The sequence below is a fragment of the Diospyros lotus genome, unplaced genomic scaffold (assembly GCF_014633365.1).
Source record: "Diospyros lotus cultivar Yz01 unplaced genomic scaffold, ASM1463336v1 superscaf1, whole genome shotgun sequence".
NCBI classification, from domain to species: domain Eukaryota; kingdom Viridiplantae; phylum Streptophyta; class Magnoliopsida; order Ericales; family Ebenaceae; genus Diospyros; species Diospyros lotus.
The window spans coordinates 1,674,038-1,688,051 of record NW_026267104.1 but is presented as its reverse complement, the minus strand read 5'-3'; the positions used below and the strand labels follow the sequence as shown (position 1 = coordinate 1,688,051).

The 14,014-nt window shown below is 39.7% G+C and overlaps 1 protein-coding gene across 1 annotated transcript; it reads right to left on the bottom strand.

Moving 5' to 3' along the window:
* Positions 1-12,127: 12,127 nt before the first annotated feature.
* LOC127793031 (E3 ubiquitin-protein ligase CIP8) lies at positions 12,128-13,779 on the bottom strand. The gene has a single exon (XM_052323779.1). The coding sequence runs from the start codon at positions 13,624-13,626 to the stop codon at positions 12,298-12,300; it is 1,329 nt and encodes a 442-aa protein (XP_052179739.1). The 5' UTR covers positions 13,627-13,779; the 3' UTR covers positions 12,128-12,297.
* Between the last annotated feature and the right edge of the window lie 235 nt (positions 13,780-14,014).

Below are 14,014 nucleotides of genomic sequence, written 5' to 3'. Positions count from 1 at the left end.
CGTCATCAGATTTCTTGATAAATTAACAGAATGATCACAGAATGAAGTAAAGAAAAATTGAAATGGAATCACTAAATATTTGAGCAGGGGGCGCCAGCATCATGCATCTTGTTCAGGTTTCACAGGCCACTCAATTAAAAGAGAAGATAATGGACATTACAGATCCATCCATTTAACTTGATTCTAACCAAAAATGTGCCGATAACTTCTGCAGTATAATCAGTGATAATCATAGCATAGGTAAAAATAGGTTGTTTGGATGTGGATTGGCAGACGCAGACTAACCGTTCTATGATTCCTAGGATCCCACCACTCTAGCCTTCAAAACCAACTGCATGAGTTGACTTCAAACTTTCCTCACTCCCTAACGTGTACAGAACCAGTCCCCCTCCGATAACGAAAACATGAAATCAACAGGGATCCCAGTAATTCATGAGAGACTACTCTGGGGGTGGCTATGATGGTTTTTTCATTATTTTTTTTCCTCCAATGCAAGCCAGAAGTTGACTTTCCATCAGATATTTTTACCTATCATCATATCAAACCAATTGTGATATTTTTCAAGAATAAGGCGTAAAACTGATGTAATTGCCTACAACAACAACAACATATCCAGCCTTTATCCCACTATGTGGGGTCGGCTACATGAATTCTAGACTTCCATGTATTTCTGTCTTTTGTTATATCCTCATTTAGATCCATATATTTCATATCAAATTTTAATGTCTCTCTCAAAGTCTTCTTGGGTCTACCTCTACCTCTTTTTGTGACTAATTGTTCCATTTCATCAACTCTTCTCACAGGAGCGTCTCTTAGTCTCCTTCTCACATAACCAAACCATCTTAGTCTAGTCTCTCTCATCTTCTCCTCGATTGGCACTACTCCGACCTTATTACGAATAACTTCATTTCTAATTTTATCATTTCTTGTATGTTTGCACATCCATCTTAACATCCTTATCTCCGTTACACTCGTCTTTTGCTCATGCTGGTATTTGACTGCCCAACATTCTAAGCCATACAGCAAGACTGGTCTTATAGTTGTCCTATAAAATTTTCCTTTCAATTTTAATGGGATTTTACCATCACATAACACTCCCGATGCATTTCTCCATTTTAGCCAACCTGCCTTAATTCTATGTGCGACATCCTCGTGGATTTCTCCATCTTTTTGAATCACTGATCCCAAATATCGAAAATGGTCTTTTCTTTGTAAGATTTGGTCTTCTAATTTTATTATAACATCATCCACTCTTGCATTTTTACTAAATTTGCATTCCATATATTCTGTTTTCTTTCTACTTAATTTAAATCCCTTAGATTCTAAATTGTTTCTCTACAACTCAAGCTTAGTGTTCACTCCTTCTTTTGTTTTATCCACCAACACTATGTTGTCTGCAAATAGCATACACCATGGCACATATGTCTGAATATCTTTAGTGAGTTCATCCATTACTAGGGCAAATAAGTATGGACTTAGTGTAGAACCTTGATGCAGTTCTATTGTAGTTGTAAATGGTTCAGTATCCCCTCCGCATGTTCTGACTCTTGTCTCTACACCATGATACATGTCCTTAAGGACTTGTATATAGGCTATTTTGACTCATTTCTTCTCTAAAACCCTCCATAATACTTCTCTAGGGATCCTATCATAGGCCTTTTCTAAATCTATAAACACCATATGTAGGTCCTTCTGATGATCTCGATACCTTTCCATTCGACGCCTCAGTAAATATATAGCTTCCATTGTTGACCTACCAGGCATGAAACCAAACTGATTTTCTGATACCTTTGTTTCCTTTCTGAGCCTCTACTCTATTACTCTCTCCCAGAGTTTTATGGTATGACTCATTAACTTAATTCCTCTATAATTTTCACAGTTTTGAACATCTTCTTTATTCTTATATATAGGAACCAAAGTACTCTTTCTCCATTCATCTGGCATCTTTTTTGATTTAAGGATGGCGTTAAATAGTTGCGTTAGCCAAGAGATGCCCTCTTCTCCCATGCATTTCCATGCTTCTATTGGTATATTATCTAGTCCCACTACCTTATGATTTTTCATCTTTTTTAATGCTTGCCTTATTTCATTTGAACTTATGCGTCGATAGAATGTGTAGCTCACATTCCCTTCGGAGTTACTAAGATGTCCCAATCTAACTCTTGTGTCACCACCATCATTGAATAATTTTGTGAAATACTCATTCCATCTCTCCTTAATCGCTCCCTCATTTACTAAAACATTTTGATTGTCATCTTTTATGCATTTCACTTGATTTAAATCCCGTGTTTTTCTTTCTCTTGCTTTAGCTAATTTATATATATCCATTTCTCCATATTTTGTATCAAGTCGTTTATATAGATTCTCATATGTTTTTGACCTTGCTTCACTAACAGCTCTTTTTGCTGCATTTTTTGCTTCTTTATAATTTTTTTGATTTTCTTCATTGTTGCATTGATATACCGCCTTATAGCAAATTTTCTTATTTTTAATTTTCAATTGTACCTCTTCATTCCACCACCAAGACTCCTTAAGGTTAGGGGCTCTACCATTTGTCTCTCCAAGGACTACCTTTGCCATGCTTCTCAGAGCATTAGCCATTTCTTTCCACATTTAGTTTGTCTGTCTTTCTCCATTCCATTCCCTTCTACCCCTTAATTTTTCTTTGAAGATTAGTTGTTTCTCCCCTTTTAAATTTCACCATCTCATTCTTGGATTTTGTTTTATGTGATTTTTTCTCTTCCAATTTCTTACTTGGACGTCAAGTACTAGAAGTCTATGTTGAGTAGTCAAACACTCTCCCGGTATCACCTTACAATCCCTACAACATAACCAATCCTCTTGTCTCATGAGGAAGTAATCTATTTGGGTGCTTGAGGTGATATTTTTATATATGATTAAGTGTTCGTCTCGTTTTTTGAACCTAGTATTGGTTATAATGAGCCCATATGCCATAGCAAAATCTAGGATAGATTTACCCTCATTATTAATTTCCCCGAATCCATACCCTCCACATACCTCTCTATATCCGTTTTTGTCTCTACCCACGTGCCCATTTAAGTCACCTCCTATAATCACTCTCTCTCCTCTTGGTATCATTTGTATGAGTCCCTCTAGGTCCTCCTAGAATTTTGCTTTTATCTCATTACCTAACCCCGCTTGTGGTGCATATGTACTAAAGATATTCATAGTCATTCTTCCTAGACTAATCTTCACCATAATAATCCTATCCCCTATTCTCTTTACATTCACTACCTCATCTATTAAGCTTTTATCCATAATAATCTCCACTCCATTTTTCGCTCGATCAGTTCCTGTGTACCATACTTTATATCCAGCTTCTGATAAAATTTTTGCTTTTTTTCCTTACCCATCTCGTCTCTTGAAGGCACATAATATTAATTTTTCTCCTAATCATCACATCCACCACTTTCATAGCTTTGCCTGTTAATGTTCCTATGTTCCATGACCCAATCCTTAATCTATGATTTTGTTTTTGGCCTTGACTTTGGATTTGATTTTGTTTTTGGCCTTGACTTTGAATTTGATTTTGTTTTTTATTTTGATTTTGGTTTTGGTTTTGATTTTGGACTAACTTCTTTACCCACATCCATCCAAGCAAATGTGGGAACCCTTGCTCATTTATCACTACATCCGGGCGCCGATGCAGCGGCCCTAGCTCACTTGTCACTACACGGGGGCAGTGTAGCGCATCGCTATGAAGGGTTACGTCCACGCCCAAACGATTTTTCATAATTTGTCTGATGTAATTGCCTAATCAAGGAAAAAAGTACAAGGACGGATGACTGCTGTGATGGCTCAAAAACTTACTATTATTATTAATTTGATAAGTAGCCCACAAAATTATATACCATGTCGTGTTTGGTTACATGAATTCTAGGCCTCTAGTCATCTCCATCTATAACCATATATTTGGTAAATCCATTATATCCTATGTTACATTTTAAGGACTTGTTATCAAATTTTCTTTGATCTTCCACTCGTGCTACAAAGTACAAAGACCACATAAAAGCATCTATCAACCTTCTTCTAACATGTCCAAACCCTCTTAAATGCATTTCTTGCATCTTATCTTCAATAGCTTCAACCTTATAAGGCAAAATGTCCAGGTCTTCAAAACACCAAAACTAATTATTTAAATGGAAAACAAAAATTAAATGTAAACATTGTTCTATCTTGAGATTATTAACAATTGACTTACAATTTCTGTTTTAAACTTTATTATATAATTCTAATTTGTTCAAGTGACAAATATGTATGTCACAGAAATGAATTCATGCCACCAATTGTCCAAAAGGCACCCAATTTGCTAGCAAAAAAAAAAAAAAAAGATAATATACAGATGCATCTAATAAGTGGTACAAAAATGCATGTTGATGTCTCATGTACAATCACACCTGTTTCCTAGTGGCATTAACTATCAATGGACAGCAAAGTATGAATGAGATTGATCAAATGTAGGTCAATCAATCTATAGTTGTCAAAGGCACACCTAGGCATGAGGCACAGCTCTGTGTGTCTCTTCAGCAGTAGCGGGTGGAGGTGCCATCTAGAGGAGCATGAGGTGTGCACCTCCTAGGCCTTATATCATACCCTAAAACTATAGATCACATGGATCTCACTGAAAAATCCATTTAGTCTTCTCATATTCAATGTTCAGCTCTAAGGTAACAAAAACCGTAACATATAACCCATTTTCCTGCTTTAATTCTTCCTCTTCATTGGCCTTTAGAGGTTTGACTATCAAATAGATTTGGGCCATCAAGCACTTCAATAAAAAGTTGTCTTTTTGCTTTTTGTTCAAAAGCATTTAGCTTGGCCTGTTGTCTTAGATTCTGTTTCTTGTCAATAACAAAACATATTCATGTAGATTGATGAAAGGAAGTTTGTAGGTGTTGGTTGGAGGTCTGTCAGAGCTGTCATACACCAGAAGCCTTTGACGCCTGAGGTCTCTGAATCAAATAAAAATTGGCACATGGGCACGTGGACCTTTCCTCCACTAACATATTTTTTCTTCACTAATAGTGTCATCAAAGGTAAGCAAACATCCTCCTAGTGACCTATTTTGTATTTGTTGCAATTTACTTTTGTTTTTCAACCAAAATATTTACTTTTATAAACATTGGAAAATTTTGCTGTGGCAATTGAAGTGAGTACAATATGATCCTGACATCAAACCATTTAGGGGCTGTTTAGTTGCAGAAAATGATTTCTTGTTTTCTATCTCTAATTTTCTATAAGATCTCTAGTTTTCATTTTCCTTGAATAATTTACGAAATGCATTCAGATGTGTTGAATCCTCTGGATTCAGCAAGGTGTTCTCCCATTTTGTAGAGAGAACTTGGCGGGAATTATGTAGGGAAAGAGGTAATAGAAAAAAGAGGGGGAAAATTAGAAGATAAAACGAGAGGGAGAAAGAGAACTGAGAGGGAAATAGAGCTGAAAGTTGTTCAAATGTTATTCGATGACTTCTCCATGATGCAGGCCGAGTTTATATACTCGGTCCTAGTGGAAGTTGGCGCCAAAAGCGGTTGCCACTTCCACATTTAAGCGACTAAACTTCTCACCATTACAATTACCTACCAACCTTTGTTTATTACAATTATTCCCCCCTTAGGTACATGACAACTCCCCTCCCCTTAAGCTAATTCTTGTCCTCAAGAATGCTGAGCAAGCTGGCTGCGTTTGGGAACTGCTGAAGGAATTCTAGCAAAGATTCCCAAGTATTATTGTCTGAGTGCAATGAGAAACATTGCACTAATACTTGAGTGAGGGGCTCCTTTCTGAAAAATCACTCATTTGTCCAGGATGGCTAGTGGGGTGACTGCTGGCTCTTCCTCCCTGAGTGGAATGGGAATGGTTGGACTGGCAGATTGGTTCCCAGTGACACCCCTGAGTAAGGACACATGAAACACAGGGTGAATGTGTGTTCCCTCGGGCAGTTAGGCTACTGGTCCTACCTTGGCAGTAATGGTATATGATCCAAAAAACCTGGGGCTTAGTTTAGTAACAAGCTGCTTCGAAAGAGTTCTTAGATGGGGTTGATTGAGTTTGAGGTACACCGTTTCTCCTACTTCAAATGTTCTCTCACTTCTCTTTTTGTTCGTTCGCTACTTCATCCGATTTTGAGCCTTAGCCAGCTCCATCTTCAAGGTGTGTAGAATCTTCTGCTTGTTTTGTAGATAGGTGTCTGCTGCTGCCACCAATGTTGGCGCCCCCATAGATGGTAGTAGGCTAGGCTTGTATCCATATAGCGCCTCAAATGGTGTCATCCAAATGGACCGGTGGTGGCTAGAATTGTACCACCATTACGCCAAAGATAACCACTTGTGCCATTCCTTGGGCTGCATAAAGAAAAACACCTTAGGTAGGTCTCGAGGCATTGATTAACTCTCTCTGATTGGCCATCAGTTTCCGGATGGTAAGTTGTGGACATGTGGAGTTTAGAGCTCAAGGATTTCAGTAAACCTTGCCAAAATAAGCTAGTAAACACCTTGTCCCTGTCTGAAATTATCGTTTGAGGCACCTCATGTAACTTTACTACATTGTCCAAAAACATTCTAGCCACCTCTTGTGTCGTGAATGGGTGGGACAAGCTGATGAAGTGGTTGTACTAGGTCAATTGATCCACCACGACTAGGACACAGTTCCTCCCCCTAACCACGGCAAACCTTCAACAAAATTCATAGTTATACTGGCCCAAGCTTGATCTGGAACCCCTAATGGCTGTAGGAGTCCGGGTTTAACTACTGATTCATGTTTACACCTCTTACAAGTGTCGCACTGCATTACGAACTCCATTATTGATTTCTTTAATCCAGGCCAATAAAACACTTGTTTCACCTTATAGTAAGTGTTTTGGATGCCTGAGTGTCCCCCTAAGGTCAAGTCATGCATGGTTTGGAAAATTCTTTTCTTCAAGGTCTCACAATCCCCCATCACCAATCGCCCCGATACCTCATCAGGCAGGGGCCTGCTGTTGTTGTCCAGACTCAGCTACTCCATTAACTCCTTTGTCCAGGCTCCCTTATCATAGCTCACTATAACCTCTAGGTACCAATCTAGTACCAGTATCGTAATGGCTACACAGTCTCCCTCCTCGTAATGCCTTGATAAGGCATCTGCAACCACGTTTTCTTTTCCTCTTCTATACTAAATCATAAAATCCAGCCCCATCAGCTTTGTCATTCCCTTCTTCTGCAAATTAGTATGAAACTTTTGTTAGGTAAGGAACTTGAGGCTCTCATGATCTGTTCTAATTATGAATTGTCTTCCTTCTAAATAATGCCTCCATTTTTCCACTGCTATTAGCACAGCCAATAACTCCTTGTCATATCTGCTGAGCCCTTGATGCCTTAGGGCAAAAGCTTGACTCATGAAAGCCAAGGGTCAGTCCTCTTGAGATAACATAGCTCCTACCCCGGTTCCACATGCGTCGATCTCCAGGAAAAATGGCTTATTAAAATCAAGGATCCCCAACACTAGCACTTCGCACATAGCTTGCTTCAACTGTCCAAATGCATTTTCTACCTCTACATTCCATCTGAAGTTATCATTTTTTAATAATTCTATCAAGGGCTTACTTATCACTCCATAATTTTTCACAAAACACCTATAGTAACCCGTTAGCCCCAAGAACCCCTTTAAGGACTTGATGTTCTCTGGTTTAGGCCATGCTACCATGGCTGAAATCTTCTTGGGATCAGTGCTAACTCCAGCACAGATAATCATATGCCCCAAATACTCCACCTGCTTCTGAGCGAAGTCACATTTGGACCTTTTGATGCATAGCTGATTGAGTCTGAGGATACTAAATGCAATTCTAAGGTGTTCTAAGTGTTTAGAAAAAGTTGGGCTGTAAATCAATATATCATCGAAAAATACTAACACAAATTTTCGAAGATAAGGTTCAAAGATGTGGTTCATTAGGACTTGAAATGTTGCTGATGCATTAGTTAATCCAAAGAGCATTACTCTAAACTCATAATGCCCATGATGGGTTCTATAGGCTGTTTTGGGTATATCAGTTGCGTTCATCCGGATTTGATGATAGTCGGATCTTCAGTCAAATTTAGAGAAAACCAATGCATGGCTTAGTTCATCTAGGAGGTCTTCAATGATGGGAATGGAAAATTTATCTTTGATTGTAATGTGGTTAAGCTAGTGGCAATTAACACAAAAATGCCAGGTTCCATCCTTTTTTTAAACTAAAAGGATGGGGGACGCAAATGGGCTTTTGCTAGCTCAAATTATAGAGTTGTCCAGTATTTCTCTTACTAATTTCTCAATTTCAGTTTTGAGCTTTGGTGGGTATCTATAGGATTTTATATTAACTGGTTCTGCATTTGGTTGCAAAGGGATAGAGTGATCAAATGGTCTTTGGGGGGGGGTAGGTCTTTAGGTTCTGCAAATAGATCCCCAAACTCAATAAGTAATGCATCAAGGGAGGCCAGCTCATGTACCTGCCATAAGTCTGTGGTTGGCTTGCTAGTAGTTAATGAACACTGGCCCTCTTGTTCTCCTTGTTTCCCAATCTCCTCACTGGTCTCAATCGAGAACAATTGAGCCACTTTGTAAAACTTACACTTGAACAATTTGTGCAGCCTCTTTCCCTTGATCAGTTTGCATGACCTTATTTCCATATTCCCTTAGAGTGCAACTCTCCTGCCTCCTTTTTTCAACATAACCTCCATCTTATTAAAGTCGAAACTGATAGGACTTACCCCTCTCATCTAGTCAACTCCCAAAACTATTTGGCATCCCCCAACTTCAACAGCCTAAGATCAGCTTCAAATGTTTCTCCTTGCATTGTCCAACAAAACCCCATGCAAGTTGATTTGCTTAACACCCTGCTTCCATTAGCCATAGTCACTGCTAGGGGTTGAGTGTTAGATAACTCGCATTTCATTTTTCTAGCTATCCCTTCATCAATGAAGCTGTGGGTACTCCCACTGTCAATCAGGATCATGAGTGTTCCTGCACAATTCCTTCAACCTTGATAATATTATTACTAGCCGCTCCTTTTACGGCATGGAGGGATATTGTACTATTGTCTTCCTCCTCTCCATCATCACCTACCACCAATGCCTCTTCTCTTGTGTCTTCCTCAATCTCTCCTCCTTCTAGCAAGAGCAATTGCCTCCTGCATTCGTGTCCGAGGAAATACTTATCCCCACACCTGTAACATAACCCTGATGATCTTTGTTCGTTTCCTCTGCTTCCTTGTTGCCCTATGTTAGTAGGTGGTAGTAGTGCTGGTGGCTTTAGCATTACCCTAGCCCTATACATCTCCCTTCCTGGTAGTGAGGCACCCAAGCTGTTTCCCCTGCCCTCATTCTTCTACTTCTTTATCAATGCCTCCACATTTAATTCCTGGAGCAGAGTGCTCTCCAAAGCTTCTTGGACCGTCCTTGTCATCTTGACTGTAGATCTAAGTTCCTCTCCCAATCTGCTGATAAAACTTGACAAGAAATAGTCTTCGGTTAAGTATGGATTCCTACTGAGCATAAAAGATTTTAACTCCTCAAACCGGAGCTAATACTCCTACACCGATCCACTCTGTTTCATTTTGTTGAACTCCTCGACTATATCCATAGTCCTCATTTCTCCAAACCTCTCACATAATCCTCCACGAAATCATTCTAGCTACATTCTTCTCTCACTCTTGACCATCCTTGATACCATACGTCCCCTATGTCATTCAAGTAGGGCACCAGCCGCACCACCAGGTTAATCTTCTGCTCCACGGCTACTTGATGTATTCTAAACAACTTCTCACATCGTTGGATCCACCAGTGTGGCTTAGCCTCATTAAACACTGGTAGTTCCAATTTCGAAACTGGAAAGTTGTGGTGGATAGAATTTACCCAGATCTCCGATCTCCTTTCCACTCCATTGATCCCCGTTGCCACTGGATCAATCTCCACCTCTGACGATCCTACCATCCACAGGCAAGTGCTAGTTCCAGATAGTATCGGCTCTGATCTCTCTCGTGGAGGAAAATCTAGAGACATCCTCATCTACGCTTGACTCGAAAACATGAGCATAAACTGCTGCATCTAATCTCGCAACATATTGCTCTATTCTCTCATCTCGTCCCTGATCTGATTGCGCATATCCCTGCGCAATCTATCTGTGGCTTCCTCCATCCTTCTATCCACCACCACTTCGATCGAGTCCTTTATCGATCCAACTCTAGCCTGCATGTCCATCACCGTGGTCGTCATTTGCTGAAGCTACAATTCCATCTGCTTCATACGAGTGTCGTTCGCCATTGGTATAACTTGTCAAAGTTCTGGGGCCAAGATCAATGCTCTGATACCAATTGTTGAATCAAAGGATTCAACAAGGATGTTCTCCCATTTTGTAGAGAGAATTTGGCGAGAATTATGTAGGGAAAGAGGAATTAGAGAAAGAAGGGGAAAATTAGAAGATGAAATGAGAGGGAGAAAGAGAACTGAGAGGGAAATAGAGCTGAAAGTTGTTCAAATGTTATTCGATGCCTTCTCCATGATGCAAGTCGAGTTTATATACTCGGTCCTAGCGGAAGTTGGTCCCAGAAGCGGTTGCCACTTCCGCATTTAAGCGACTAAACTCCTCAACATTACAATTACCTACCAGTCTTTCTTGTTTATTACAATTATTCCCCCCTTTGGTACATGACAAGATGTTATAAATACAATCCAGAAAAATAGAACATATGTTCAAAAGAGTGAGATGTGTTAATTTCTTTTGTGTAACTTGTGTTAGAGAAGGAAATGGAGATGATTTGAGAACTTTTGGGACATCGTGTTTTTCCACAAATTTATAAGGAAAACTTAAAAAACTCATTTAGGAGTTTTCCAAGTTCAGCTCAAATTCCCTTTTTTTTTTTTCCAGTAGAGTACATTTCTGAAAAACTGGGTTTGTTTTCAACAATTAAACAGCCCCTTAGTTGTCATGGATATGTCCAAAAATGAAAATTAGGCCATGTCATTGGCCGCCCTATCCAACACATAAATGTTCAACAAGTATCCATGTCCGTATAAGTTGAACAAATATGAAAACCAAAACAAAATGCCATGCTTCCTAGCATGATGGCCTCTCAACCCGCCTTGTTCTACTTAGAGATATGTTGTGGCATGAAACTATAACCTAATATATGCTAAGTAAATATCCATGTGCATATAAACCTTAGATGTGACACTATATGTCTCTGGTAAGGGTGTTTAAATTTGAACCTTTCTAGTTCTAGGTGTTCCCATGCAAGACAAACTTGGTCCCTTCAGACTTTACAGATTTCTAGTTTTCCATTCAATATTGCGTGCACACATTCTTTGACCAATTTGATAAGGCTTCCTCAAAAGTTTATCATTTTGCTTCTTTGTTTCATATTTACTGACATTGGTTGGTTGGCAATAAAGATATAAAAGCTCTCACTTTGGTAACCAGTGTAAATGTATAATGCACATCTAGAACATGGCAAAAACCTTCAAAAGTGAGATTTTATAATCTTTATCATGGTAAAAACTCTCTTTAGATAATCAATGGACCAAATAGGATATAAAGCTTCTCTTTTCTTAATTGCTTGGATAGGTTTAAAGTACAAGTACTCAAGACACTTGGAAATAACACTACAGCCTCTACCCCAATGGAAAAGCAATAAAACATCAACATACTAATTACTAAGACTTAATCCTACTAGGTGGGTTCAATTATATGAATTCCAGCTCACCATTCATCTCTATCTATTGCAATATCTTTATCAGGTCATTATAACTAATGTCTAATGAAACACCTAAGATGAGTAGAGAAGACAGAAATAATAAAAATTTATACTAAAAACCTAAATAGGAAAGATTGATCCAAAGCATACTCTAGCCCAAGATTTCAATATTTCAGCCAACACTGATATTAATTACCTATCAAACTTTTTGTACCACAATAAATGATAACCAAACTTCCAAGTAGATTATTATCACAGAGCAACAATAGGAATAAACCAAAAGAAAGTGGGCTGAGAAATAATACTCAGCACATTTTACCTATTACATTGAACTGAAAACATTCCAATCACATGCCATATATGCAATATTAAATTATGAATCAAGAAAAGAGAATCACATGATGAAAAAACACATTCTAGCAACCAAATAGTTATAATCTCAACAGGTAACATACAAAATCATTAAGAATAACATCATCCTCAAAGAGAGAGTGCCTTTCCCATCTTGATTATCGAAAACAGAAACAAAATAAAGCTCAACTTACAAGATTAAATCTGATATTGTGGGTAGCTTACTGTGCACGACCAGCTCTTTGGGACCTCCTTTGCTCATAGTCAAGATCATCAGTGGGCAATTCATAACGACAGACAGGACAGGTATTCCGGATACCTAACCATGGAATGATACAATCCCCATGGTATCGGTGCGTACAAGGTAGTTGCATTGCTTGTTGACCAGTAGTCATCTCATCCTTACAAACTGCACAAATTGCATTGTCTTTGTCCACATCTTCCTGAGTTAGAGCAACCAATTGGAGATTTTTAACAACACTTTTTGAAGCAGGTGGCCTTCCCACCGTGGCATTGTCATTCTCTGCAAAATGCCCAATCAACATTTCGTATTCAGCCGTGTAATTGTAGCCATCTTCATTGGCTAAATTAAAATCTACGTTCCCCTCTAAATTGTGAACATTCAATAATACTTCCCAGTCCAAATTTCTCATTCCGCTCACCCTCTCCGCATCTACTCGGTCCTGGGGTGGAATTACCGAAACTGATACATCCAAGTCCTCATCCACATCAGTATCAAAAAACATGCTCAATACTTCCCTCTCATCTACCCTACCATCCACTTCCTCCCACTCGAAATCTTCATCCAAGTCCCCCTGGTCCTCCAAATGGAACGAGTCCAAACAAAGCCGAAGGCTCCTATCGTCATCACCAGTATTATCCAGGCCACAATCCTCCTCTGAATTCAAATCAATCCCCAAAATTTCGTTCTCATCCTCGTTGGAACCCAGTTCGTTGTCCAACACCCTCAAATCGACCGCCAATCGATCGGCGATGGATGCGGTGGACGACTCACCAGTCTCGGATACAGAGCCCCTCCTCGACGTAAAGAACTCGTCCCCGCGGTCCGCAACCATAAAGCTGCTATTGTCATCATCACCCAGACCATGCTCGTCCATACAAAACCCTAACCCTAACCCTAGATCTAGCTCTAAATGAGCGGAAGCCATCTCGTCGTTTCCTTCAAGGACCCGAAAACTCGAATCTAAATTAGGCTCCTGAGACAGGAATCCCGCCGATTGCTCGACGCGCTGATGGAACAAGTCCATAACGAAGCTCACCTGGTTCTCGCGGTCGAGGAGATCAACGGTAGCCATCGAATCGGGCTCGGAGACGACGTCATCGAGGGATCTAGCAGTGGAGAGTTGAGGGGCGAGCGTGAGTGCGAGATCGGAGGGTGGGAAGTCCGGGTCGGAGGCGAAGACGTCGAAGGAGTCGAAGTCGGGAGACCAGTAGGGGAAGGAGTCGAGGGTGACGATGAAGTCGTCTTGGTGGTGGTGGTCGTCGTTGTCGTCGTGGAGGTGAATGGCCGAAACTGAAACCTCCGCCATTGATGAGACCCGGAAGTGAGATTTGAATTTGCTCTTCTTTTAGTGCGTTCGTGCGTCGTTGGCTCGTGAGTCTGTTGGGTTGTTTCGCAAATTGGAGGGAGATGCCCCTTCCGTTTTGCGTCTATGGTGGTGAAGGGCGGGCGTTGATGGTTAATGGTACCGTGATGTTTGGTGTGAAATAAATAAATAACAATCACTGCCTCTTCCTTTTTTTTTTTTTAATTTTTATTTTGGAGCCCACGTATGTTATGTTATCGTAACACCAACAGTTTTCAGGATAATTTTATGGTAGAAAAATCGTTTGGAGATTGGATTGCTCAAATATTTTAAGTCACATTGATACTTGTGTATTTTTTATTATGCGACAATTGTGATAAGAAAATACCAT